Source organism: Dipteris shenzhenensis, chromosome 30, assembly GCF_047967505.1.
Source record: "Dipteris shenzhenensis isolate YYH24624 ecotype China chromosome 30, Dip_SZ_1.0, whole genome shotgun sequence".
In the NCBI taxonomy this organism is placed as follows: domain Eukaryota; kingdom Viridiplantae; phylum Streptophyta; class Polypodiopsida; order Gleicheniales; family Dipteridaceae; genus Dipteris; species Dipteris shenzhenensis.
The window spans coordinates 26,597,660-26,622,770 of NC_141625.1; the positions used below are offsets into that span (position 1 = coordinate 26,597,660).

General features: G+C 42.9%; 1 protein-coding gene and 1 pseudogene across 3 annotated transcripts; one reads left to right on the plus strand and one right to left on the minus strand.

Moving 5' to 3' along the window:
* Positions 1–1,709: 1,709 nt before the first annotated feature.
* On the minus strand, positions 1,710–23,764 carry LOC147881901 (uncharacterized). 3 transcript variants are annotated; one of them, XM_087402036.1, is made up of 8 exons: positions 23,398–23,764; positions 22,765–23,130; positions 19,554–19,658; positions 19,171–19,398; positions 18,992–19,050; positions 9,472–9,691; positions 2,393–2,441; positions 1,710–2,028 (listed from the first exon to the last, which is right to left on the minus strand). In XM_087402036.1, the coding sequence occupies exons 2-8, from the start codon at positions 23,011–23,013 to the stop codon at positions 1,916–1,918; spliced, it is 1,023 nt and encodes a 340-aa protein (XP_087258162.1). In that variant the 5' UTR covers positions 23,014–23,130; positions 23,398–23,764; the 3' UTR covers positions 1,710–1,915. The 3 variants fall into 3 exon arrangements, with proteins under 3 accessions (XP_087258162.1, XP_087258164.1, XP_087258163.1); XM_087402038.1 differs by having other exon boundaries at positions 1,710–2,149; positions 2,379–2,441; positions 23,398–23,761; XM_087402037.1 differs by lacking the exon at positions 23,398–23,764 and having other exon boundaries at positions 22,765–23,381.
* LOC147881902 (uncharacterized) lies at positions 4,993–7,335 on the plus strand (annotated as a pseudogene).
* Positions 23,765–25,111: the final 1,347 nt, after the last annotated feature.

A 25,111-nucleotide genomic window follows, 5' to 3' on the forward strand; every position in this document is an offset into this window, starting at 1 on the left:
GGATCATTGTCATTCTACATACGTGCAATCCCTGATTGAGTTTCCCAAGATAGAAGACTAAGGGAAGTTATGGGCAGTTGGAACCTCAAGGGTCCATTCACACCCCTTCACATCCCCCCATGTGACTATTCACTAACCTTGTTCTGGTGCCTAGTTATCCCCTCACAAGGTCTCACAAGTACAAGGATCAACTCTCGACTCTTCTCCATTGTCTCATCCCACCATGGTGACTCTATAAAGTGTAGATGAGCCAAAGAGCTTCATATCACAAAGCATGGCTTTGAAAATGCTAGGGAAGTCCAAGTTGCTCCCATGATAGAGTCACCCACTCTATTCGACCAACGAGCTCAAGTAATTTTTCCATTAAAAAGGAAAGAGAAAAGGAAATACAAGGGTAACTCCAACCTATCTTTGCGCATACATCCATTAAAGAGCTAGCACCATGGACGACTATTAAAAGACGTGCAACCTTGTCAAATTTTGTCAACTCAAGTGCCCAAGGGTTGTCAATACATGGGCCTACTTACAACTCAAAAAAGAACATCTAAGAACCACCAACCCAAAAGGTCAAAACATTTTGTCAAAGGATTGGACTTGCTGCATGGAGGCCTTTGCAAACAAAGAGTGAAGATTTATGGGTGAAGAGCATACCTATCCATAAAGAGAGAGGGCATGGTTAAGGAGATAATAGGTCAATGACTACTCCCATTCTAACATCTTATGCACATGGGATGTACACTTTGGGGTATTGTGGCTGAGATGCATATCTTTTTCATGGTAAACCTAATGTCGAATTACGATAATTTGATTTACAGCCCGACACAAGAAACACAATCCAAGAGATGCATATATTTTGGCTAGTTACTGTACTCACGCCAATTGCAATAGCAATAGATATCGAATTTTGCAATTGGCGTGTGTCTTTCAACTATTACTTTTGACTAGGCCTACATAGTGGCTGCCATATCTTTTTGGTAATAGCTAGCAACTCTACTTGTATTTCAATGGGGCTGATTTTTCAAAGTTTTCACTTAGTCTAGCTTTAACCAATATTTTCACTAGATCTTAGATCCAACATAATTGAAGGCTATACTCTAAAGAAGAACCAATTGATGCTCGACAACCATTAATTAAAAGGTGGTTGAAAGTAAATTCATTTTGCAATGTTGAATCCAAATAATTCCTAAACTATAACATATACTTGAAGAAACTATTAGTCCAACTTCTATATTACCTATATTATAATAAACATATTATGCAAGTCTGCACGATCCAAACCCAAATCAAAGTCTTCCACATTTTGACAAGATAACTTACCAATGAAAACCGTAAGGCTGTAACCACGTTATGAAAGTTTGCACGATAAGTCTTCAATATTTTGACAAAATAGCTTACCACATGAAAACTGTTAAGGCTAAAGAGTTCAGGGCATAGTTTTCGTGTTTCAGAATCATAGAGGTACACCATACACACCTAGAGCGCAATCTTTGATGTGTATCCTTGAGTTAACTTCACACACACACACACAGTTTGCAATTCAAGGAAAATGTTGAACAACCTGTACACCAGAGACCGGAGCCATGCAAGATATACTAGACCAAAAGATCTGTCCTTAAATACTAAGCCCACAAATATAACAATAAATTGTAGAATGAATAAACTTATAATTATATAAGAAGCATTTTGGCCATCAAAAAACAGCTCTCGTATGCATGAACTTCAAATCTTTCATCTTTAGTGTCCTACCTCTGTACTTGCAAAGCCAACCACTGAAAATAATCTCAATGCTTCATCTTACAAGGGGTGACGAACTTCCCCATATTTCATACTGCAAGCATGTGCAAAATCTCACCTTCAGTGCTGGACAGTCGCTCCACTAAACTATCATATATCCAAAATGTCTTCATTACTTGCATTAACAAATCCTCAAAAGCCAGCAGACAAAGTACAGAGCACAAGACCAAAAGAATAATTTAAAAATGATCATAATTTCATAATTGATTACAGCACCTTCAGGATAGGAAAACCCTGAGCAGAAACACAACAGAAGTTAGCTCATTATCTTGCTCGCACAAATGCAATGTCATTAAAATCTCGACTACTGCCTGGAGGCCAAACATGCTCGCACAAGAGTTTGCGCAGTCATAACCTGCTCAATTATACAATATACACGTTCAGATGAAGTTATCTTGCAGCCAAGAAAAAGAGAGAATAAATAAGGTCAATAAAAGATTATACAACACGGCTTGCATTGCCTCACACTAAGATATCCAACTTTAAAGAGAACAGTGCTCTGTCTTGGAACCCCCATCTTCACTCAACAAAATGCTAGACATCTTTCTCTCTGAAAAACAGCATCGCAGTTGTAGGACTCTCACCTGCATTGATGTACCTTCAAAACAGACAGCCCTCTCCAATGCGCCATCCTCCTGTTCACTTACCTAACAAACAAAAAACCAGTATCAAGAATATAAAGCGCTACTGAACAACCACCAACCACGACCCTGGTCTTTCAAGAGAACTTTCCATAAGACAAGAGAGATCACTCCCTCCAAGAAGCACCCATCCGTAGTTAACGAGGCAATCATGTATGCCCAGCAAAGAACTATGATAATAAACATTGCAGTAGACACAAGGAACTCCCCATACCAAAAGAAGAAATTCACTTTATCCATTCTAGTGTAGTTAATGCGCCAATCATTATGTCCAGCAGAAAACTACAATCAACATCACTGGTGGCTGATGGGTGATTTTAAGGTAGGATGGAAGAAAGATGTGAATGGAAGTCTTAGGGCTCTTGAAACAAGGTATACATGCCGGACATGCAAGATGGAAATCATGGGAAGGCGACCAGAGGGACTTTTCTTGGGGGAGGGAAGAAGAGAGAAAGAAAGAAAGAAAGGTCTACTAACATCTGTGGAAGGCCCAAAAAGCCTATGAGACCAAAGGACTGAAATCAACATGAGTACCGAACCCCGTGGGGGGAATGCTTTTACACTGGTCTTTCATGTTTCTATGCTTGGTGACGCGCTGAAGGAACCATACAGAGGCCAGCCTTGGCAGTTGATCAAGGTGCTGATACAGATCTTGAGCAGATTTTGAATTGTCGGCACTGTGGAAGCAGTTTGACCTAAACCAGACATAGCTTTGCCGATGGAGGAACAGGTTAGCCATTGAAAAAATTTGGTAGAAAGCAAACACCCTGTGGATATTTGAAAAGCAGGTGCAGCCTATAATAGTACACACTCATTTCACTCGACGTGGTTGGGTTACGAAAAGGGGAAGGGGGGGGGATTATTGTAATTACAATGAGTCCTCATTGGCGAGGGCCGGCAAACGAGTCACAAATCGACACCGCACTTCTAGACCATCTCGGATCCCAATTGGTCTCTGATGAATCACTCTCTAAGAGATGACCTCACGAGATGAGCTTTGGTATGACCCCAATTGGGTTGGCTCCCTCGGTAGGTGGTATAGTTGGGTTGAGGCCCCAACGGATTGTGTAGCCTCCCCCTTTGGTGGGGTTGGTCGAGGCCCCAATGGACTTGTAGCCTCCACTTATAATTACCTCTGGTTAGATGATGCCTTGATGGATTAGAGATCTCCCTACCTCAGCTTGTATGTAGCAACCTGATAGCCCTCTGGATGATGTGGCAGCCCAGTAGCCCTCTAGATGGAGGGAGGAACTGTGGAATCTTCCATGCTATGGCTAAATGAAGCATTGGCTTCTTCCTCTCTCCTTATGTATTTTTCTCATAGTTACCAAGGAATTGGAACGTTCTGAGAACATCCGATGCCAGAACGGGAACGTTTCGGGATTGGGGAACGGGAACACTACATTAGATGACACATCATCAAACAACATGGAAATATGAAAAAAAAAATCACTTTTACAAGTCTAAAGTTTCCATTTCCGCTTTAAACTTGCAGCAAAGAGGGGGGCAGGGTTGCTGGGCAGTTAGAAATCAGAAGAGGAGATTGGGGCTGAGAGCATAGTTACAAGGGAATGCCATTCCCCCTTCCAGAACGACTAGAACGCCATTTCTGTAGGATTTAAGTTTAAACCATCGTCACATAAAATGATGTGTGTATCACATGAAATGACAATATCTAAAATTCTGAATATACACAACATGGAAAAGCTTCACAACCCAATTATGAAAGTGAGGCGACACAGTAAGAGACTAAACAGCATGTATATAAGACATGCAAAATGGACTGCAGCTCATTGCTACTGCACTTGTTGCTGCGTACAAAGGACCAGACTCAAGGACTCGACACAGGAGTATTCTAAGGACCCTACGACCATATACGAGCAGAAGAGTCTCACAACCGACACACAACTCTCATGGAGTCAGATGGACAAAGAGAGAGGGAATCCTTCGAGCTGCAACATATATGTAGACCACCTCAAACCGCCTTTGATTACCTCCTCCATAGTTGCATATGAAACGCGTTTCATACTTGTATGAAACCCGTATGAAACGTTTACACCCGTATGAAACGTGTAAACGTTTCATACGTATGAAACCCGTTTCATAAAGCCCCAATTTTTGGGTAGGGTTCAAAAGAGGGCAAAATCGTGATTTGACGCATTTCGCCGTATGCCCGGGCCCCGTGCACTCCGTACTCCCGTACGCTCCGTCCGTGCAGCCCGTACGCTCCCTCTTGCTCATTCTCGAGGTTTGTGCCCCCAATCATCCCCAATGTGTATTAAATCGTCCTTTCTACAGTCTACCCTTCTTCTTGAATTTGGTGCTGCATCCTTTCATGCAGGCTGAAATCTGCTCTTTCTGATGTTTCTGAAATCTAACGCTCCTCTCTTGATTCATCTGCTCATCTTGCATGCATGATGTAGGCTGGAAAGCTACAATTACTTTTGTTGTTCTACATCGCTTTTTGCAAGCAAGAAGATGCCTCGAAAAGGTAGTGCATTGTGGAGCAATGTCACCGGCAAGTGGACCTGCAACTTTTGTGCTGAGCCGCATCATGGGACATTTCAGAGATTGCAGGCTCACTTTTCTCGAACAAAGGGCTTTGGTATTGGCCCTTGTTCTCGTGTGCCAAAGGAGGTGTATGATGGCTTGAAGGCCTGGAAAGCTAAAATGCTAGGGATTCCAATTGATAGAGTCAATGCATGGGATGAGCTTGAATTAAATATCTCAGCTATTCCAGCATCAATGAGGGAGGAGAATGACATTTTGCAGATGTCGCACTCTTCAGGCTCCATGCCCACAGCTAAAAGAAGTGCCCTTCCCTTGTTTAAGCGAGGAGATATGAAGGCAGCCATGCAAAAGGCAGCTATGAAGGAGGCAAGTATAGAGGTAACAAAGTTGTTTGTGCAATGTGCATTGTCTTTCAATATTACTCGAACTGCTCGTTGGAAGTCTACTATGCAAGCTATCTCGCGTATTGGGTGTGAGTGGGAGGGTCCGAGCTATGAGACATTGCGTACAAAAGAGCTTCGCCATGAGAAAGAAGCATTGATGAGAGAGCTAGAGCCTCTGAAGGGAACATGGCAGAAGTATGGTTGCACCTTGCTATGTGATGGCTGGTCAGATGTGAGGAAAAGAAATGTCTACAACATTCTAGTTTCCTCTTGCAAAGGAACTATGTTCCTTCGTGCTATAGATGCATCAGCTTCAGGGACAGTGGTGACAGGTGCATATATATGGTCTCATTTGCGCACAGCTATTCTTGAGATTGGTGTAGCAAATGTGGTGCAGGTGATCACAGATAATGGCTCCAATTGTGTGTCCATGGGAAGGATGCTTGAGGATGAGTTTCCCACTATTGTTTGGACACCATGTGCTTCTCATAGTTTGGATCTTGCCATTGAGGACATGGCAAAGTTGCCTTGGGTTTCTCATATATTTTCTAAAGCTTTGAGCATGGTAAATTTTGTAACCAAAAGACCCAAGGTCTTGAGCATGTTCAGGGAAAATAGTGACCTCGACCTTTTAAAGCCCTCAAAGACACAGTTTGCTTCTATGTTCATAATGTCGGAGAGGGTTGTTCAAGTGCGGCATGGCTTGCTGCGTACAGTTGTTTCCCGTGATTGGCAGCAATGGGGGGATAGGAATGAGCCCAAAGCAATTGGCTTCAGCCACATGGTCATGAGAGATGCATGGTGGGAGGAGGCTGCAGCTCTAGTGAAGACAATGAACCCCATGTACAACGTTCTCCGATTGACAGATATGGAGGGGAGCACCATTGGGCTTCTCTATGAGTTCATGGACAAAGTGGGGGAAGCCCTTCATGCGTGTACTCACCTATCTGCAGACAGGTATCCCGTACTCATGAGTCATCCTTTGAAGTTTAGCATTTTTCCAATTAGCAAAGTGGCATGCTTAGAATTCCTTTTAATCTATGTTTTCATTTTTTCTAAACATTATTGGTTTTGCCTTTGATTCATAATTTCTTATGAAGGATTGAAGACCTTAAGGAGATCTGGAACACGCGTTGGGATTGGTTTAATAGGCCAATCCATACTGTTGCTCATATCCTTCATCCTCTATGGAGGAATGAGCAGCAATATCTCGATAGAGAATTAGAGGATGGGTGGTCAGCTTATATGAGCAAGATCATGGGAGATGATGATGACATGCTTTTGAAGCTGGAGGATGAGCGTCTTCTTTTCCGCAACCGAAGCGGTGTTTTTGGATCACGCAATGCACAGAGAGAGGAGACTCAGCTAGCAGCAGTTTCTTGGTGGGAAAAATATGGCATTGAGGCACCCCACTTGGTAATACTTAACCCTAGAGGCAATACTTTCTTATTACTTGAAAACATGTGGGTATAGCTCAGCAATTGGAAGCTGCCACTAAACTGTAAAGTCTGAGAATGTCTCTTGTTTTGTTTCAGAGACGCATAGCGATGCGAGTTCTCTCACAAGACTGTAGCTCTGGACCTTGTGAGAGAAATTGGAGTACATGGGCCTTACTCCATACCAAGAAGAGGAACAGATTGTCCATTGTGCAATTGGAGAGGTTGGTCTTTTGCCACTACAATCTATGATTGCTCGAGCAAATGAACTACCCCATTGAGCCTCGGCAGGTGAATCCCTACAAAATTGACATCACAAAGTGCAAGGAGATGCCGGTGATTCCACCTAAGGAGGAGGATATCTACGCCATGTTGTACGAGGAGATCACGGCTTCATCTCACCACACCCGATCCTCCCAGGGAGCTAGTGCCAGTAGTTCAATTGCGCCTGCATCTCATAAGGATGCTTTTTATGAGTCTTCTGGGAGTTCCAGTAGCAGTGAGGAGGAGGCTGATGAGGACATGGATTCGGTTGAGGAGGAAGATGCTGACATTGATAATGAGGCTTGACTTTTGATTTGTGACTTTGTAAATTGTCACTTATTATTGATAGACAGTACTTTGAATTCCGGTTGTAGTTTGACCTTTTTACCTTCATAGTCCATCACCATGGAGGTCTTGGGAGGTTCATTGATGACTCTAGTTTTTATTATTATCAGTATTCAGTATGTGTGATCAGTATGATCAAGATTCAATTATCAATATGTATGATCATTCAGTATGTATGTGTGAAGATGATCATTGAGTACTCTAATATGTATAATGTATGATCATTGATGACTAGCTTTTTGTATGATCAGGATTCAGTATGTATGGTGCTTGTACTTGATATGTATGTTTTTTGTATCATGTCTGCACTATGGAGTCACTTACAATCTTTATTTGCACATTTTTGTATATGGCATGATGTATATCCTAGGTATGAATGCACATATTTTCACATTTCGAATGAAACCCGTTTCAAACATATGAAACCCATTTGAAACCTCCCGTTTCAGAAACTCCTGGCAACTATGACCTCCTCACATGTACCTTGCATGGCCTCTACCACACGTCACCCATGCATTGGACAGCTTGCATGGTCCAATCAAACAACACCGCGACTAGTAGGAACGAACACTTAGGTGTACACACAAGTGGCAATTGCCTCACTACCTAATACGAACCTTAGACCTCGAAATGCTCTCCATGAGGATGACCTCACTCGTAATGTCAACACCCAACAATCCCTCCCTCAGCCGAAATGGGGAGAGGACCAAGCAAAAGAATCTTAGACGAAAAGATAGATTTTGTCCTACTAGGGCTACACAGGCTCAAGCCGCAAGTTCATCACAAAATGCAAAGCGGAGCAAACCCTTCAGTTTGTGGAGGAGGGTGGCTGCCTCATATGTGGGTAAAAAGAACACATGTGAGCGCACTATACACAATTAAAGACTAGGTCAAACGGTGCAACTTCGATGGTAATACTATTCTTCCGTACACGCTATAGTCCTAGATCAAATCTTTGTATTCAGGATTGTAACTGGGGCTACACAGCTCAAGCCGCAAGTTCATCACAAACTGTGGGGAAGCGAGTGCAAAATGCAAAGCGGAGCAAACCCTTCAGTTTGTGAAGGAGGGTGGTTGCCTCATATGTGGGTAAAAAGAACACATGTGAGCGCACTATACGCAATTAAAGACTAGGTCAAACGGTGCAACTTCGATGGTAATACTATTCTTCCGTACACGCTATAGTCCTAGATCAAATCTTTGTATTCAGGATTGTAACTCATTATGAAAGTGTTTGAGCCCAATGGCCTTGTTCATATATATATGGGTTGGTTTTGGGTACAACAGTCCACATCCTAGTTGATTCTGGTAGTACTCACAATTCCATAAATGCCAAACTTGAGCAGAAATGGGGAGTGCTAATGCAGTTACGTGACCATGTCTATGAAGTGGACATGGCAGCTAGGAATCTAGCCTTCATGCTAATTACCGATAGATGTAATTTTGGTGAAAGAATGGTTGCATAAACTGATTGTCCAAACTGATTAGCACAGTCATAGATTAACTTTTGTTAAAGAGGGTGTACCCTATGTATTACAAGGAGATTTTTATGTCCCATCTTGTACCTTGTAAACTCGTTGGAAGTCGCTTATGTAATTGCAAAGTTAAAGTACAAAGTATATCAGTGTATATTACATATTTTGATTTTGAAGTGAATAATATGTCTGAATCTGTAACTAAGCTAGCCTACAGCCTAGTTAAATCTGCCCTAATCACCAGGTACAGCTGGCAGAATTGATAGTAGCAAGGAGTAGAATGATAGGACAGCAAGTAATCATGTACATAATCACCAAAAGTACCTGGAATCCATGTGAGAGACCTTGACTTGTGAGGGGCTGCACAAACACCAGGCTAGGGTGTTGACTCATTTATGATCTATTGCGTTTTGCAAACGTCCCATTGGTACTATAATGCAAGGATAATGAGAACAAGTCCACCTCCTAACCTTATAAATAAATTTGGTGAAGTATGGCATTAAGATTATAACAAGTCATTTCTAGAGTCCTTCTCATTTCCAATGTCAACAAAGTAACACAACAAGTATCAATAGGGAAATTAAGGTTATGTTTAAAAGGAATGATTTGCTGCTTCGTTTACCTTTATTGATGCGCCAGATTGTTGCCTTATCCGTGTGATATTAGTACCACCCTTTCCAATCAGCCCACCAATAAGGCCACTAGGAACATTAATCTCAGCTGAAATCTTTGAAAGTTGTTGAATATAAACACTTGTATCAAAAGACGAAAACCCGTTTCCCACAAGAGCAGCCGGTGGTGGCTTTGTGTTCATCGAAACCACCTCACGTGGAGGGTTCTCCCTGGGACAAAATAAAGCAGACAAAACTAATGAATATGTCACATAAGGCAGCAAGGGATTCAGACCTATAAAAAGTAGATTTTAGTCAATCACGAACATATATTTCCCTCAAACTATTCGTTATGTTGTCGAACACTCTCTATGATGCTAACCCATTCTACTACAAGATGGTGAATCCAACAAAGTTCTTGTGTTGCAATCTTAGTCTTCTCTTGGTGCACTCAATTTCTCAATTTGATTGTGGGCACTCACAGAGTCTTCAAGGAGCTGCCCTAGACCAGGCGTCAATTTTTTACAATAGCCTTGCTTCTTTTCTGCATGATTTTGTACGAAATGATTGAAGTTGACTGGAAAGATAAAAGAGCAGCTTTCATGTAAAGTTGAGATAACGTATTTGGGATTACTTCACTATTATCTGGGTCTGAAGTATTGCAACAGACTACATCAGAAACAGTTCTGTCCCAGAGGAAGTATTTTCATAGTATCCTCAGCTATTTTTATATGGACAACAAGACAATTTCAACACCTTTGGCTCAAGGAGTAAATTCACAGAAGATAATGGTTCAGTATCTTTTGATTCCGCGGTGTATACGATTGCTATGGGCAAACTTATTCATATGATGAATACAGTGTATAGGAGTGCTATGGGCTACCTTATTTAATTAATAATACAAGACCACACATCAGTTATGCGATAAATGAGATGAGTAAGTTTTGTTCAGATCCAAAGGAAACACGCTGACAAGAAGTTAATAGACTTCTAAGGTACATAAAAATACAGGCAGTTATGGTATGCCTTTTGATTCAATGCTGCAGAAATACTTTTGATTTGAATAGGGCTGGAGATGTGATGATTGGAAGCCCAAACTTGGAATTTTTTTCCACTTCGTTCTGGTTACGCGTCATGGACAAGTAAAAAGCAAGTTCCATAATCTTTTAGTGGAGCAGAATGCAAGACACTTATGTCCATGTCCCAAGTTTGTGAGGCTTTAAATTCGTGAACGCGTTCAAAGATCAGTAAGACTTCAACATACATGGATAGGTACAAATGTTCCAGATCTCTAAATCATCACTATCACCACCATCATCATCATCACCATATCCACTACACCATCCTCGGAGCCACCATCCATGGATGTGACAGCACCAGCACCACAGTTAGAAGCATCATCATCACTGTTGGGGTCAGGAGAAGCCCCGACATGCCCTCTTAACCCGACTCTCTATGCTCACCACAGTACGCCTCATTTCTGTTACCCTTACCACTCAGCCAGCCACCATCCCTGTCGAACTCACTACATCCGCATTCCGGATGTCCCCTCACCACTCTCAGTCCCCTGCCCCCATGTCCTACCCTCTATCACTCAGCCCCCATTCAGGCCATATCCATACCCGTCACTTCATGGTCACACAATCCCATCTAACACCTGGGAGCACCTCCTCATGGTGGTAGCTGGCCTTCGTACACAAGAGGCAGAGCAGGACCTGGGCCAAGAGATATCACAGTTCCATAAGGAGGTGGCAAAAGTAGTGACAGCCCCGAGCAGTGGGCCAGCAATTGAGGAAGTAGAGGCACAGATAGCCACCATGCAGTTGGTCATGCAGGGACTTCGTGAAACAGCAGCCTACGAAGGCCTTCATATCGCCCGCAAGGAGGGGAACTGGGTAGTAGTCTGCGAGGGGCGGATCTTGATAGGTCCTTGAGGGGCATCTGGTGGCTATGCCCTACATAGGGGGGCAGGTCCTATGAGATTTAGAGTAAACAAGACCCTGAATTACAGTGTTTGGAACTATAATGGTACCTTACGGTCAGATCCAAGGATTTTCTCGGAGTCTTACATAGGTCAAGACATCACTATTTACACAGAGACAAACCAGAGTCCAGAGCACCCTTTGCTGGAAGTCAATGGATACACATGGGAAGCAGCATACTGGGATGAGATCCGAGAGACAAGAGGAGTCCGAGGATTGGAGAGTGGCAATACTATACAGATCAACCCTTACCGGGGCGATCTCTATCGAGAGGCAAGATACACATGCCAAGTTTTAGTGGGTTCGGATCCAACACCCTTCCCGAGAGGGCCTCTTCATTGCAGTTTGTTACTTTCCTCCCAAGACCCCATACTTTGCTCGAGACATGCGAGAGGATGCTAAAAATTCACCATACGCTGCCCTCTACCCGAACATCATAGATTTCTCGAGCCGCGGGGAAGTTCTCCTTGTTGGGGACTTCAATCCGAAGACAAGTACAAGCCACGTATCTAGATTTTCGCAATGATTCTATCTTATTACCAGATGTTGATCTAGACAAGGCTGAAATGTCCAAAGTCTCCGCAGATAGATGAGCCAAATCACATCTTATGGGCATGCACTATTCGGCATGGGCAGCATACATGATCTTATCATCCACAATGGCATGGATCACTAACCCTCCTTAGGTGGTTTCACTTGCTCTCCACATTTTGGAGGGGGGGCGGGGGGGCCTTGAGGTGGTTTTGGGCTCCAACGTAGTTGACTATCTCATGGGATCTCTTGCCTCAACTTCACATATCATAGATTTCTCCATCCCCCCACCACCTCCAGGAGCAGGCCCCACCTATCTATTTTTAATATATCTACCCCAGGGCTTACGAGGCACACAACACCACTCACACACACTACTTATCACATACATTTTGATCACAACCGAAACCCGAGTATTCCGCACACCTCTTCACTTTACTCAAATTACATTTACCACATAATGCTCCTAGAGGATTGAGCCACCCTAATCACACGATCTCTGCATGAGGCTGCCCTACACATTTTCCACACATCACCTTTCACGCACCGGCTGCCTCCTCACTCAGTACCCTCTAGCAGCTGGTATGATGCCGAGTGTAAGGCATTACGCCGACAACTCAGATTCGTGACTAAGCATCATCTTTCTATTCGAGGCTAAGCATCATCTTCCTAGTGAGGCGGACCGTTGTTGAGTATGCCGAAAGAAGCAGGCTTTCATTCGCCACAACAAAAACAATTCTAAAAGACTTCTCGTGGAAGCTCCTTGAGCGACAAGCCCCATCCCCTCTCACGGACACCAAACATGCACGCCACATGATGTCCCTAACCAGCCAGCACCTGATCTCTCACACACCAAGCCCCATATCGTGCACACTTTCCACAACCAATGGCATCAAACACACAGCCCTGAAGCTTCACAACAGTCGAGCGAAAGATCATGAGGGCCTACGTACTGAATTCATTGCATATGGAATATATACGTTGGCCTCGATCTTAGCAAAGCTTTTTAACAAAGCGGTTTCCCCTAGTTTTTCTCACACCTGGATCCTTAACACCATCACTCCCATTCACAAGGAAGGAGATCCCATGAGCACGGAAAATTAACAACCATTATAATTGGACATGTCATGTCCAACATTAATACATTAATGCTTGACACAAAGGTTACCTCGTTTGCAGAGCTTCACGGACTCAGAGCCGTGGGACAGGCAGGCTTCCGGAGAGATCACGCGACCATGGATCACATCCTCACACTCAGAGGGATCATTGAGGAGGCTAAGGCGCGGAGACAAAGGGTTTATTGTTGATTTGTGGATTTTCGCAAAGCTTTTTGACACAATGCCAAGAGCTCGACTCATCAAAGGTCTACAAGAGCTGCAATATGATCAAGAGATCACTTGGGCAATCATGGCCCTTTATGAGAGAGTCTCACGCACGTTCAGATAGGGCATAGAGAGCATTTAACACTAGATGGGTTACCAGTTGAGGTGGTTGCATCCTATACAGACTTGGGGGTCCTTAGAGGGTGACCAGAGGTGTTTGTATGCACGTAAATGCAAATGGTTTGAGAGCCTAGGGCTCCACATAGATTACCCCCCTTCTAGTATAGGATTTGAGGCCCCCTCGGGTCTGCTCACATATCACGAAGTCAACCAAGTTATCCAAGAGGATCTCTTACAGCTACACAGATTAAGGACCTAGTTAGCACCTCGTGAGCTTCCTATGAAACTCGGCTTTTACAAAGACCATTGCTTGCGGATTTCGGCAGAGGACTTCATTGATCCACCAGAATACACACGGATCCTTCTCCCCCACTCCTTGAGGATATCGATCAGGTAGTTCCATGTTTCTCCACACCAACAGTGGACGGGCGGAGGGCATACCCAAACTACACTTTATGTGATCAACAGGGGGATAGAATCAAAGGAGCATTTCACTTTCAAATGCTCTATGTACTATGAGATCAAAGGTCGCTATCACTGTCTCTTCACGGTCAGTTTCGGACCCCTATCTAGCTTCTTGTCCTACCCAAATCAAAGATGCTTGGCGACTTTCATCCATGAGGCCACCCGATACAGGGAGCATTTGCTCAAGACACATAGGCGAGATCAAGGTGTACAGCTAGACTCCACTTGGATCATGGTCACTGAGTTTTTCCAACCAGACAACACTGACTAGGAGAGCTCAAGGAGACACAACAGATCCGATGACTAGAGCGAGAGACACGGCAAACTCAGCAACGTGTTGAGGCACATATTAGACTAGGGGACCTTCCCTCCATGCTTACTAGACCGGCGGCACGGCCAACAGGAGTGACAATGGAACTTGTCCGTCATAGGGCCATAGCTAGGAGACCACGGAGCACACATATCAACAACCATCAGCGATTTATCCTATGCTTTATGTCATCGCAGCCTCATACATCACCGATCCCCTCTTAGGCTTGACATCTCCGCCAGCTTCTAGATGACCATCACAATGCCACTAGTGCCCATCCTCTCCATGAGCTAAAAGGTTTCTCTTCATGTATCGGTGTTGTTATGATTATGGCTTTTCTTTGTATTCATCACGGGTGTTGATGCCCGCTTAGAGGCGCCACAGCTGTTGATGCCCACCCTTTCAGCCCGTTGTATGAGGTCCTTTCAGTCTCATAGACCGTTTGGTCTTTCGAAGACTTTTAATAAACTTTCTTTCTTTCTTTCACTAAAGCTTTACCTTGGTTTGTTTCAAAGCCATTTGGTCTTCGTACCCTCCAATGCCTAGGTATTTGAATGAGTGCACTGTATCAACTAGTTGACCCATGTATGAGATTGAGGGGGGGTTGCTTGGCTGTATAGTTTTGACTGTCATGAGTTTAGTTTTGGTAACATTAACAGCCAGCCCACTTTCCGAACACTTTCCGAACAGAATATGCCGAGTATATCCATCATTTGTTGCATCTTGCTCTCACTATCAGTGAAAACAACCACATCATCTGCATAAAGAAGCAACCAAATCCCAAAACCTGCTAGGTTAAGACTGGACAATTCTCTTTTACATGCTTCTTTGTGCACCAATTCCTCAAGTCTATCAATGCACAGGCATGCCTCTAAACTTTCAGCATACTCCATCTTTTTCGCCTCATTTATTCTATATCCACACTCAGCTACTGTATGCTGCTCAAAAATTGCTGTGGCCAACTATATATTAAGCTCTACATAGAGTGGTTTGTGATCTGAGTCAAGAGACTTCGGGCCAAGTGAGAAATTGTTGGACAAGATTACAAGCTTCCACATGAATCAATGCATAGTCAATTACACTAGCCCCCCCGCTGGCAGGGAAACAAGTAGGGGAATTGGATTTTGGGAAATGGGCTGTCCCATTTAACACCAACATGTGCATCCCATTCATCAAGTGCTCCAATGCTGTGCCATGTGCGTTCACCACTTTATCCTCCGAGCATCTACACCAACCGGGGTCAATGTCTATCTCCTGGTCCTTTATATATTCTTGCTGTGTGGGATATTGAAATTGTGAGTCTCCTATGCGTGCATTTAAGTCACCAATAAGCATAACATTTCCTTGTTTGCTGAACAAGGCAATATCTAAGCATAGGTCTCCAAATGGTCGGGATGGATCAACCAAATGGTTGGGATGGATCAACCTCATGTCTCTGGTAAAAGGGGGATTCTCTATGAGGGATGTAGCATCCTGCAATATACAATGGCGGATGGCTTGCTTTTACCATGATCCATATGAAGCGTTTGTGGATGTCATCTTTGACAATGGAGATCTTGTCATGTAAATGGTCTTTGTATATGCATGCTACCCCTTCTTGCCCTCGTATACCTACTTGCTTTTGCCAGATGGAGTGCACCAAATAACCATCAATTTTAGGAATCCTGCGTATATCCCTTTCCCAAGTCTCTGCAAGAAAAATAAAGTCTGCATCATGTAGCACTTCGTTCAATCCAGCCCCTTTATACCAAGGAAAGCCTCTACAATTCCAAAACATGATCTTCAGCTTCTTCTGGTGGGTCTCATAGGCCTCGTGTTCCTATAAAGCCTATTCAGCTCCTTGCTCTTTTTTTTTGACTCGAGTCTCATACATACGTCTCCTTTCTTCTTGCTGCTTGGGGGTGCGGAAGTGACATGAAGGGAGGGGCCAGGCCCCTGAAGGGAGGAACCAGCCCCCTTCGGGAAAGGAGCAAGGAGGGCCGAAAGAGTGAGTGAAAACTATTGAAGAAACACCAGCCCAAGAAGAACGCGTTGCGTGCACAACATGACACCCGGCACCTACGATACCTCAAATCCATAATGTATAGATTGTTTCTCTAGAAGAGCCCAAGATTGCAAGTGTTGACATTGGTGCCGCCGCCAATGTGGTGACATGGGCAATAAATATTCTGCTAGGTCTTGCGTTGTCATCGGACCAACCAGAAAACAAGAACGCAGATATAATGTAAATAGATAGGATGCCCCAGTTGTGGCCCCCCAAATGCATGGTCGTAAAGTAGTTCTCTCAAAAGCACCATGGATATTTTTCGAGAGAGAGGAGGCAACAGTCAAGGACATTGCCTCTCTTTAGACACTAATAGGACACATGCATTGCTTGAAAGGAGCATTTACAAAGGACAATAAGCTTATTGGCGTCAAGTCTCATGATTGGCACAAGTTCTTATAGGTATGCAGCCATGTTTCAAATTGATATATATTAATTCTTAAATGTCACTCTTATGATTGCATGCATTACTATAACTATGATTATGATGGATTGCTATAACTCTTTATGAATCAAAAAGCGATAGAGGAGGCTAGGGCTCGGCAGGCTAAAGCAAAAAACTAAAGGCTAATAACAATTTTCAAGGCATCCGAGGAAGGGTTAAACCCCTTGGATGATCTCACTATTGCCTCCGCTAGAGTACAAGCACACTTGCCATTGTGCAAGGAAACTATTTGCTCTATAGAAGCCTTCATTGACCCTCGTGCAAGCCATAACCTGATTTCGTACAAGATGTGCACCCAGCTCTTGACATCTAAGGTAACCCTTGAACCTACGACTATCATGGTACACTCAGTGTGAATGGAAAAATCTCACCCGCAATAGGTTGTATTGAATTACCAATATCAGTTAATAATCATAGCGTGTCTAGTAATTGCTATGTTATGTCTGCAGGTGCTATGGATGAACAAGTTATCCTTGGGAGGACTTGGTCTTGGGCAGTTAATTGCCAAATCGATTGGCGGGAATCCACCAACATTAACCAACGATGGTCGCGCCTTGGTCATCTCAATCAGCAATGGGACCTCAGGTCCAGTACTTCATGTGATCCAAAAGACCAGCAGGAGCTCTTGCAATACATGTCTTATCCTCTCAAAGAAGAGTGGGGTCCTTGGTGTTGACATAAGCACAAGCCATAGAAGTTGAGTCCCTTTATTCTGATCTTGCAGCAATAAACCAAGCATCAAGTTTTGGTTCAGAATCAAAAATCCACTGCAAACAGTTGTTGCTGCTTCACCACTACATGATTCAAATGATGATGGTGAGCCAATGGGACCCTTTCCCTCCTATGGGGATGCGTCAATTTTACGAGCAAAAACCTATGAGCAGGTTTATCCGAGCGTGTTTTTCAAGAGATTTTTAAAAATGTTTTTCTTTAGGAAACATGGTTTTTACACTTTTATTTTCACTAGAACTAGATCCCTTTATCATAAAAATATACAGACTAGTCACTCATTCATTTTTACACAACATAATTTTCTTATTTAGAGACATCCCTTTGTACCCCTGTTATTACCTTAAAAAAGTATTGATTCCTTTAAGAAACATTCCTCATAATCACTCTCAATGTAATAATACTATGCATATATAATTACTTATTAACACATTTATATCATATGGCAATATCTTTTTAGTGTTTTTATAGCATATTTATGGACATGTTTCTAAAGAAGTTTAAATTACTATAAATAAGTATTAACTTGGGCTTATATATCACTCTCATAAAATACATGTAATATTTAATACTATATATGGAAGATTTTCCAAAATATAACTTCATAGATGTGCTCAAATGGGGTGTTCCGATCAATTTGAGTGGCTGAATGACTATATTTGGACATTTGATATGAAAGTTATGTCACTTTTAAAAGTGCTGTCCAAGGTAGTTTCGCCAGCGAAACTACCTTGGGAGACTTGCTTCAAAGGGGTTTCGCTGGCGAAACTACCTGGATGGCTTGCTTCAATGAGTTTTCTTTGAAGAAACTCTTTCATGAAGATAGGTTGAGAGAGGGTTTTCAATGTCACCCCCTATTAAGTAAAAGTTGTAAGAAGGATCATAAGGGAATTTTCATAGAGAAGTCTACTCTACATGTGGGTTTCTTCAAAAGCCATCCCATTATGCTCTCACCACCTACAGATTCACCTAAAGATTTTTGTATAAAATAGGCATTGCTATAATACTTTGCATATTTCTAAGTGAAACTATGTTTTCTTCTGATCGATTTTTGCCATATTTATGCATAGTTGGAAGCTTTTTTTTTCCTTCGCTCGGACGCTCGGAAGATTTCGCTCAGAAAATGCTCGTCCCCCCTCCTATGGCTGTCGACGATATTGCTAGTATTCCACTTGTTAAACCACTTGATGTTTTGTAAAGGGATTTATGGCATGTCAATCCTAGTTTTAAAAATTTAGTGACCATTTCAATAATATAACATTGCCACTTTTGCGATTGATATTGGTTTTGTGTGATCTGAGGCCAATGTATCGTAATATTTGTTCTTCCAAATCGTATGAATTGCTCAAATTCATGCACATTGTAGGAGTAACAAATGAAAATAGGGGCTCTTCCTGGCCCAAGTTTAATACAGGAGTATTTCTTCAATAAAAAAGGATAGGGCCTTCCAAAGACCCAACACTTAACTTCTGACTTTGCTAACTATTGGACCAGATGACATTTTATAGTTAAAATGCAATTAAGATTAGGCCACAAATCAAACACTCAGCAAGAATGCAGCACAAACTGATGTTGTTTCAGACCTTAGCTTGGCAGCAATAAGTTCCAGTGCCCTCTGCACCTGCGAAATTCCCCCGCACATCTGCCAAAAGTTCAGGTAACCTGGATCCCTCAGACAATGATGCACAAATGACAACAGCATTTAAACACGTAGCTCAATTTTCTGAACAGTTGTGTGACAAAATAAGCGTCTTGACTGTACCTGTATAAGTCTATCCGTTTCAGACACGGATGCACACATGGGTACATGGTCTCTTGTAAGGATACGGACATTGGCGCCTGAACTCTCCCTTATTTCCTTAATTGTTGCTCCAGCTTTTCCAATCACGCTACCAGCTTGCGAACCTGAAATCAGGAGCCGGGTCATGTTTTGACCTTCATACTGGTTCGGCCCAACAGCTACCGTGGTCACGTTGTCTTCAATGTCTGACTGGGCAACACATGATCAAAATGAGATGGAGTTCTAACCTACAGATGACTTGTAAGCAGCCTTCACATTTGAGGCAGAGACATTGAAATAGCAGAATCTCCACCAATCAAAATGTGGACAAACAAGATACGTGTGCTCTACAGACAAAACAATACCTCAATGACAAGGGTGGCCACTCGAATGAGTGCCTGCTCTGCAACACACTGAGATTCAAGAGCCTCGTCCTTGGATGAAATCAATATCACACGTTCCTCAACATTCTGCAGGCATTCAAAAGCCCTCTTAAGTCCACAATTCAAACAGCACCCAAAAAACCCTTTGACACAACATCTGCTGCAGTGTATAGAATGAGAGTGCACTTACCAACAGAAGTGCCATAGAGCCACAGACTAAAAACTTTCCATACAATTCGTATATTTCTTGACTTAGCTTGCCAAAGATGCCACGACTGATACTCATAGAGTTTCTTCTTGCAGAAATTAACATTCCAGGACCTCACTACAAATCTTTGTATAATAGTCCTCAACATGTGCTTCAAAAATTCCATGTTGTATTTTTAATGCTGCCCTGCAATGGAAGTGAACTGAGCGCTCATGCAGCCTTTTTTCTAGAGAGATGAGTGTCACACAACATAAATATGTTTCAATTTTCCCAATGCACATTAATTTTTATGCCTACTCTAGCCAGAGAAACAAACGATCTAATTAGACTAAAACGGATGTCTCCATCCAGCATATGCAACATCGTGCTGGCATCCAACACACTCAAGAAAGGTATCAGTCCAAAACTTTAGACTACTTTCATCTAGACGAGCATTGCAACTTATCATAGAGTTTTTCCAATATGCTTTCTCTCACTGAAATTTGACATAGAATGAACAAAGTCTACTCTTACCAAATACAACATACATTTAATTTAAATAAATTTATCCAATTTCTATAAGCGTCATTTAAGAAAAACAAGGGGTTGAAACCCATAGTAGGACTAGAGACTGCTAACCCCCAATGCCCCAATGACAAGGAGTAGGATACTAACCTCAACCATATATGAGATCACAATGAGCGACTGCGAGGGACAATAACTCCTTGACTACAATGATTAACATCTGAGTAGCTGTGAAGAATCCAGGATGTCTTTCGTTATGCCTGACTCTCTGAAATTATCAGCCCAAGCCCCTTGTTAAAGGGAACGTTATCCCCTGAACAAAGTTAATCGTTAGCATTTCAGCACCTCTCAACTTCTCTCTGATGAGCACATTGAGATGCGTCTCGTTTGTACATAGAAGGCACTATGGCCAATCCAATACTGCTGTAGTTACTATACATCATCAAATGTGGAACTTCTTGTGTAAGTCAAATATAACCCAAGGGCCTCTCAAACATACACACTGAAACTGCTGTGGTGCTCTGCAAGCAGCATCCTTCTTAATTCAAAAAATAGATGAAGGCTGATCTGAGTCCAAAGAAGTCTGCATAAGACACTTCCTCTGCTCTACATCTCATACCAACGTCACAAGTACCAAAAAAGTTTGAATCCTCAGCTCTTTTATACTCAAAAGTCCCTGAGTACACTTCTGGCTGATTTCCATTGACACTACTCATAGGCTGAGAAAAAGGGCTCACTGCTACTCTGTCAGATGACATAAATCAGCTGCTCTTTTATGCCAATCTCCAATGTCCAAACAATGATGTAAGAGCCCATATCCTACACTCAATAGGATGGCCTGGATGTGTTTCTATCCTTGAGATTTTATGCTAATCATTTCTGGTGTGGAGTGCGTCATTAGTATAAGCGTGATGACAACAATGCAGCATATGGGCTGAAGCAGGCTTCTTGAGCTTGGTATTAGAGTTGTGGCTCCTAAATTGCTTGAATGGCAACTGAAGACTATGGAATAGTTGTACCTGGAAGATCATGTGGGACACAAGGTAAGCCTGACTGGTAGGAATAATTACCTGCTCATGCTAACTTAACTGAGGATGCCACAAGGAAATGGCTTCTTTGGCTGCAAACTCTCATGCACATTGAAAATAGCATCTCTACCATCAGATGGAAGATGAGAAAACAGATTTTGCTCATGCTCTTCAGCATGTCACTTTCAAAATTTGACATTGTTAAGGTTCCACCAACCTTTCGGGTCCAATGCCTGTTTCCCACAATCATTTACACACGTCCTTACTTAAAAATGCATTGTATTTTGCCTTGAGGGATTTAACCAACATATACCACGAAATATGCTGGTTTAAACCACTGGATAATTATACCTCTGCCATTGCCTGTGTTTCCCATAGTGTTTGTGATAATACACCTGTAATTTTGAGACACTGATATGGACTAAACTCTACGACCAGCTTTCTGTATTCAGCCGATAATAAATCTCCCTCTGTGTCTCCTCACATCTTGTGGGTGGTAAGCAACTCCCGAACTTATTCACACTAGCTTTGGGTCTTGGCATGTCCCATTCTAAGGACCCATTCCAAACAGGGTCCCGTTTCTAAGATTATCCCCCTTCTAATCCCACTCGAGTCTTTTACTCCCTACACATAGACCTCCTGTGCCGGCTTTTAGCCATAAAGTTGCACAGGGGTGTGATTCAATGGATATGACTGCGGGAGTTTTGCTCCAAACCTCATATATAAAAAGCATCTCGAGGTTAGGAAAGTGTCTTTCTTGTCTTGCCTGCGGAGGAGCTGTTCCTGCCAATCCTACTATAACCTAAGAACCTTTTTTCAGCTGAAGAGGACGGTCTTCTGCATCTGAACTGTGCTGGCTGATAGGATACCTACCGGGCCTCTTCTACTTCTTCCCATGGGATGCTAAGAAACGCAAGGTTAGTTTCACTGTATAGAAAAGGACATCCTAGTCTACTCCTGGCACCATGTACTGGGGAGTTACAAGTGTAGATTTTTTTAAAGCATGCATGGCCCTCTTAAAGACTGGCTGGAGAGCGGGCATGATTTCCCCTGTTTCTGGTTTTCAAATAGAAGTCCTGAATTCTTTGAAACAAAATACGAGTCCTGAAAGTTATGCTGATTTTAACTACATAAATACAAAAATATGATTGGTGGAGCACAATTCGCCGATACTACGGTCTAACCAATTGGTCGTAACTCGAAAAAGGAAATTATGCGACAGGAACCTCATCAATCTGTCATGCGCGAAGAAAGAGAAGATCTTAGCCAATCAGACATTTTTGCACCTGTCAGCGACACAACCAACGCAATTGTCCTTTCTTCTACCACGAACAAGTCTTAATTTTTAAATCCCAAAATGTTGGTCCCCATGGAATGAGATCCAGTGCATTGTGATTGACACGCCGAAAGATCTGATCTGACAAGAGCAAGATCAGTAAGGCTGAGGACTTACGGTGATCGCGTCCGCGATCTTGATGTGGGCACCAGTCTCCTCTCTCAGCTGCTTGATTCGCATCCCTTGCTTCCCAATGACTCTTCCAATTCTGTTCGAAGGAACTAGCAGCCGAAATAGAACATCACGACCCGTGGCTTGTCTCTTCGAGGGCCTCTCCGAGTGATCCTCTCTGGGAGGGCTCCTCTTGCGAGAATGCGCAGGGGGAGGAAGCTCCTCATCTGAGTGGGCACTCCCATGGGCGGGCATCTGGGATTTCTGCGTTGCTGGAGCTGGCAAAAGCAAAATTACTCGAGTAAAAAGCAGCCCACGAGAGGCTGGCAACGGGTGCTGTTGGTGTCGTCGACGGACTCTTCTGCAAGGAAGCTGCAAAGCATGGTTGTGAGGGATCCACAGGAAGAAGGGCAATCAAGATGGTGAACCAAATGCGATTTTGCGAGGCGGAACTGATCCAATGGAAGGGCAAGGATGCGGATTTGTGAGGATGCAACGGCTTTGCAGAGCTCAAACGAGAAATTGGGAGAGAATTCAAGCGGAATTGCAATTTGAAGAGCTCAAACGAGAGATTTGCAGAGAAATTCAAGCGGAATTTGCAGAGAATGCAGAGCAAAACTAAGAATTTGAATGTCTCACCTTGCAGATTGATGAAAGTCAACAATCACAAAGATGATGAGAAAGAAGCTGCAAAAGGCATGGTTGTGAGGTGATCAAACTGCAATTTTGCAAGATGACACTATCCATTTTGAAAGGTCAAGATCTTAAAACCCAACTGAATTTGCTCACTTCCACTTAGCATTTGCAATAAAGTTATTCGCATTTGAGGAAGATCATCAATCTCCCTAATACAATCTCCCAATACACTTCCTTGTTAGATAAGCCAATACTCTTTTGGTTAGATTGGCCAATACCATCCTCACTCTCAATCTCAACCTCTCTAGTCTCTTCCCACGCATTTTGCACTACCCATGAATCTCGATCAACGCCCCGATAAAGCCTTGCCTCCACTTCCTATGTCCTTTTCTGTTGTCTAGTAGTTACAACATGCAACTCCAAGTTGGATCTTTTCAATCGAGCGGGTGGGGAGGGGTGGGGGAGGGGCCTACTTAAGTTGTGTTGTATACTATCATCATTTGACCAAGCTTTGCATTGAAAAGCATTTCGAGTATTTGATGTGGGGCCTGAGCCAAGGAAACTAGGTGACATCGTATGCAATAAATGCAAACTCCTCCATGAGGACTTCAAAGTTTTATGATTCACCATACCATTTACCACTAGAGTCCAAGGGAAGGGACTCTTAATATCCTAGTGTAGGAATAAGAGAAATTGCATAAGAGTCCACTATAAATGCAAACTCCTCCATGAGGACTTCAAAGTTTTATGATTCACCATACCATTTACCACTAGAGTCCAAGGGAAGGGACTCTTAATATCCTAGTGTAGGAATAAGAGAAATTGCATAGCTCTACACTAGAGTCCACTGGAAATGACTCTTAATATCCTCCTGGGGAATAAGACCATTACAAAAACTCTCTCCAATTGTGTTTATAAAGGGCATCCTATAGTAGACATACCCATAAACCTTAGAGAGATACCTTGCTAAAGAGCTTCTTAGCTCCACCTTACATTTTGCATCAATGATTTCCCCAATGTCAATTGCCTTGTGGGTTAACTTGTTTTCTTAAACTTCTAGAATATCTTTTTGACATATATCAAATGTCATCGTGCCCATACATCTCTCTCTCTCTCTCTCTCTCTCTCTCTCTCTCTCTCTCTCTCTCTCTCTCTCTCTCTCTCTCTCTCTCTCTCTATACTCTCTCTATATATTATTTATTTATTTATATTTATATTTATATCACGCGTGCATGACCGTGTATGTGTCTTACCAAAAAAAAGGTGTGTGTGTGTGTCTACACCCGTGTGTGTGGGGGGGGTGATAGCGAGGGGCGGGGCAGAGAGAGAGAGAGCATGTGTGAGTGCATGCATGCGTGCGTGTGTGAGAGAGAGGGGGGCACAGAGAGAGAGAGAGAGAGTGCATGCGCACGCGCGCGCGTGTGTGTGTGTGTGAGAGAGAGAGAGAGAGGGGGGGGGGGAGAGTGAGAGAGGGGGAGGGGGGGGGGGGGGAGGGAGGGAGGGAGGGAGGGAGGTGAGCAGTAATTTGAAGTTTATCTTCCCCTTCGAACCTGGAACTTCGAGACACTATACAATAGAAAGTATTTTGGGCAGCTAGGCTGTTTCCAACTGTCCAAAGTCTTCAAGAAGTGATTATAAAGAAACTATTGTCAAAGGTTTTTGGCAATTTAGATATTTCATAATCGTCAGTGCATTGATATATGCTTTCTTCTATTGT

What these genes read in the sequence shown, in the direction of transcription:
- LOC147881901 (XM_087402036.1), bottom strand. Translation starts at nt 23,013, where the DNA reads ATGCCCGCCCATGGGAGTGCCCACTCAGATGAGGAGCTTCCTCCCCCT. An exon ending in CTTATTGCTGCCAAGCTAAG is followed by an intron (nt 9,692 to 18,991) that starts GTCTGAAACAAC and finishes ATTTTGTCCCAG; the next exon opens with GGAGAACCCTCCACGTGAGG. An exon ending in GAGGGCTGTCTGTTTTGAAG is followed by an intron (nt 2,029 to 2,392) that starts GTACATCAATGC and finishes GTTTCTGCTCAG; the next exon opens with GGTTTTCCTATCCTGAAGGT.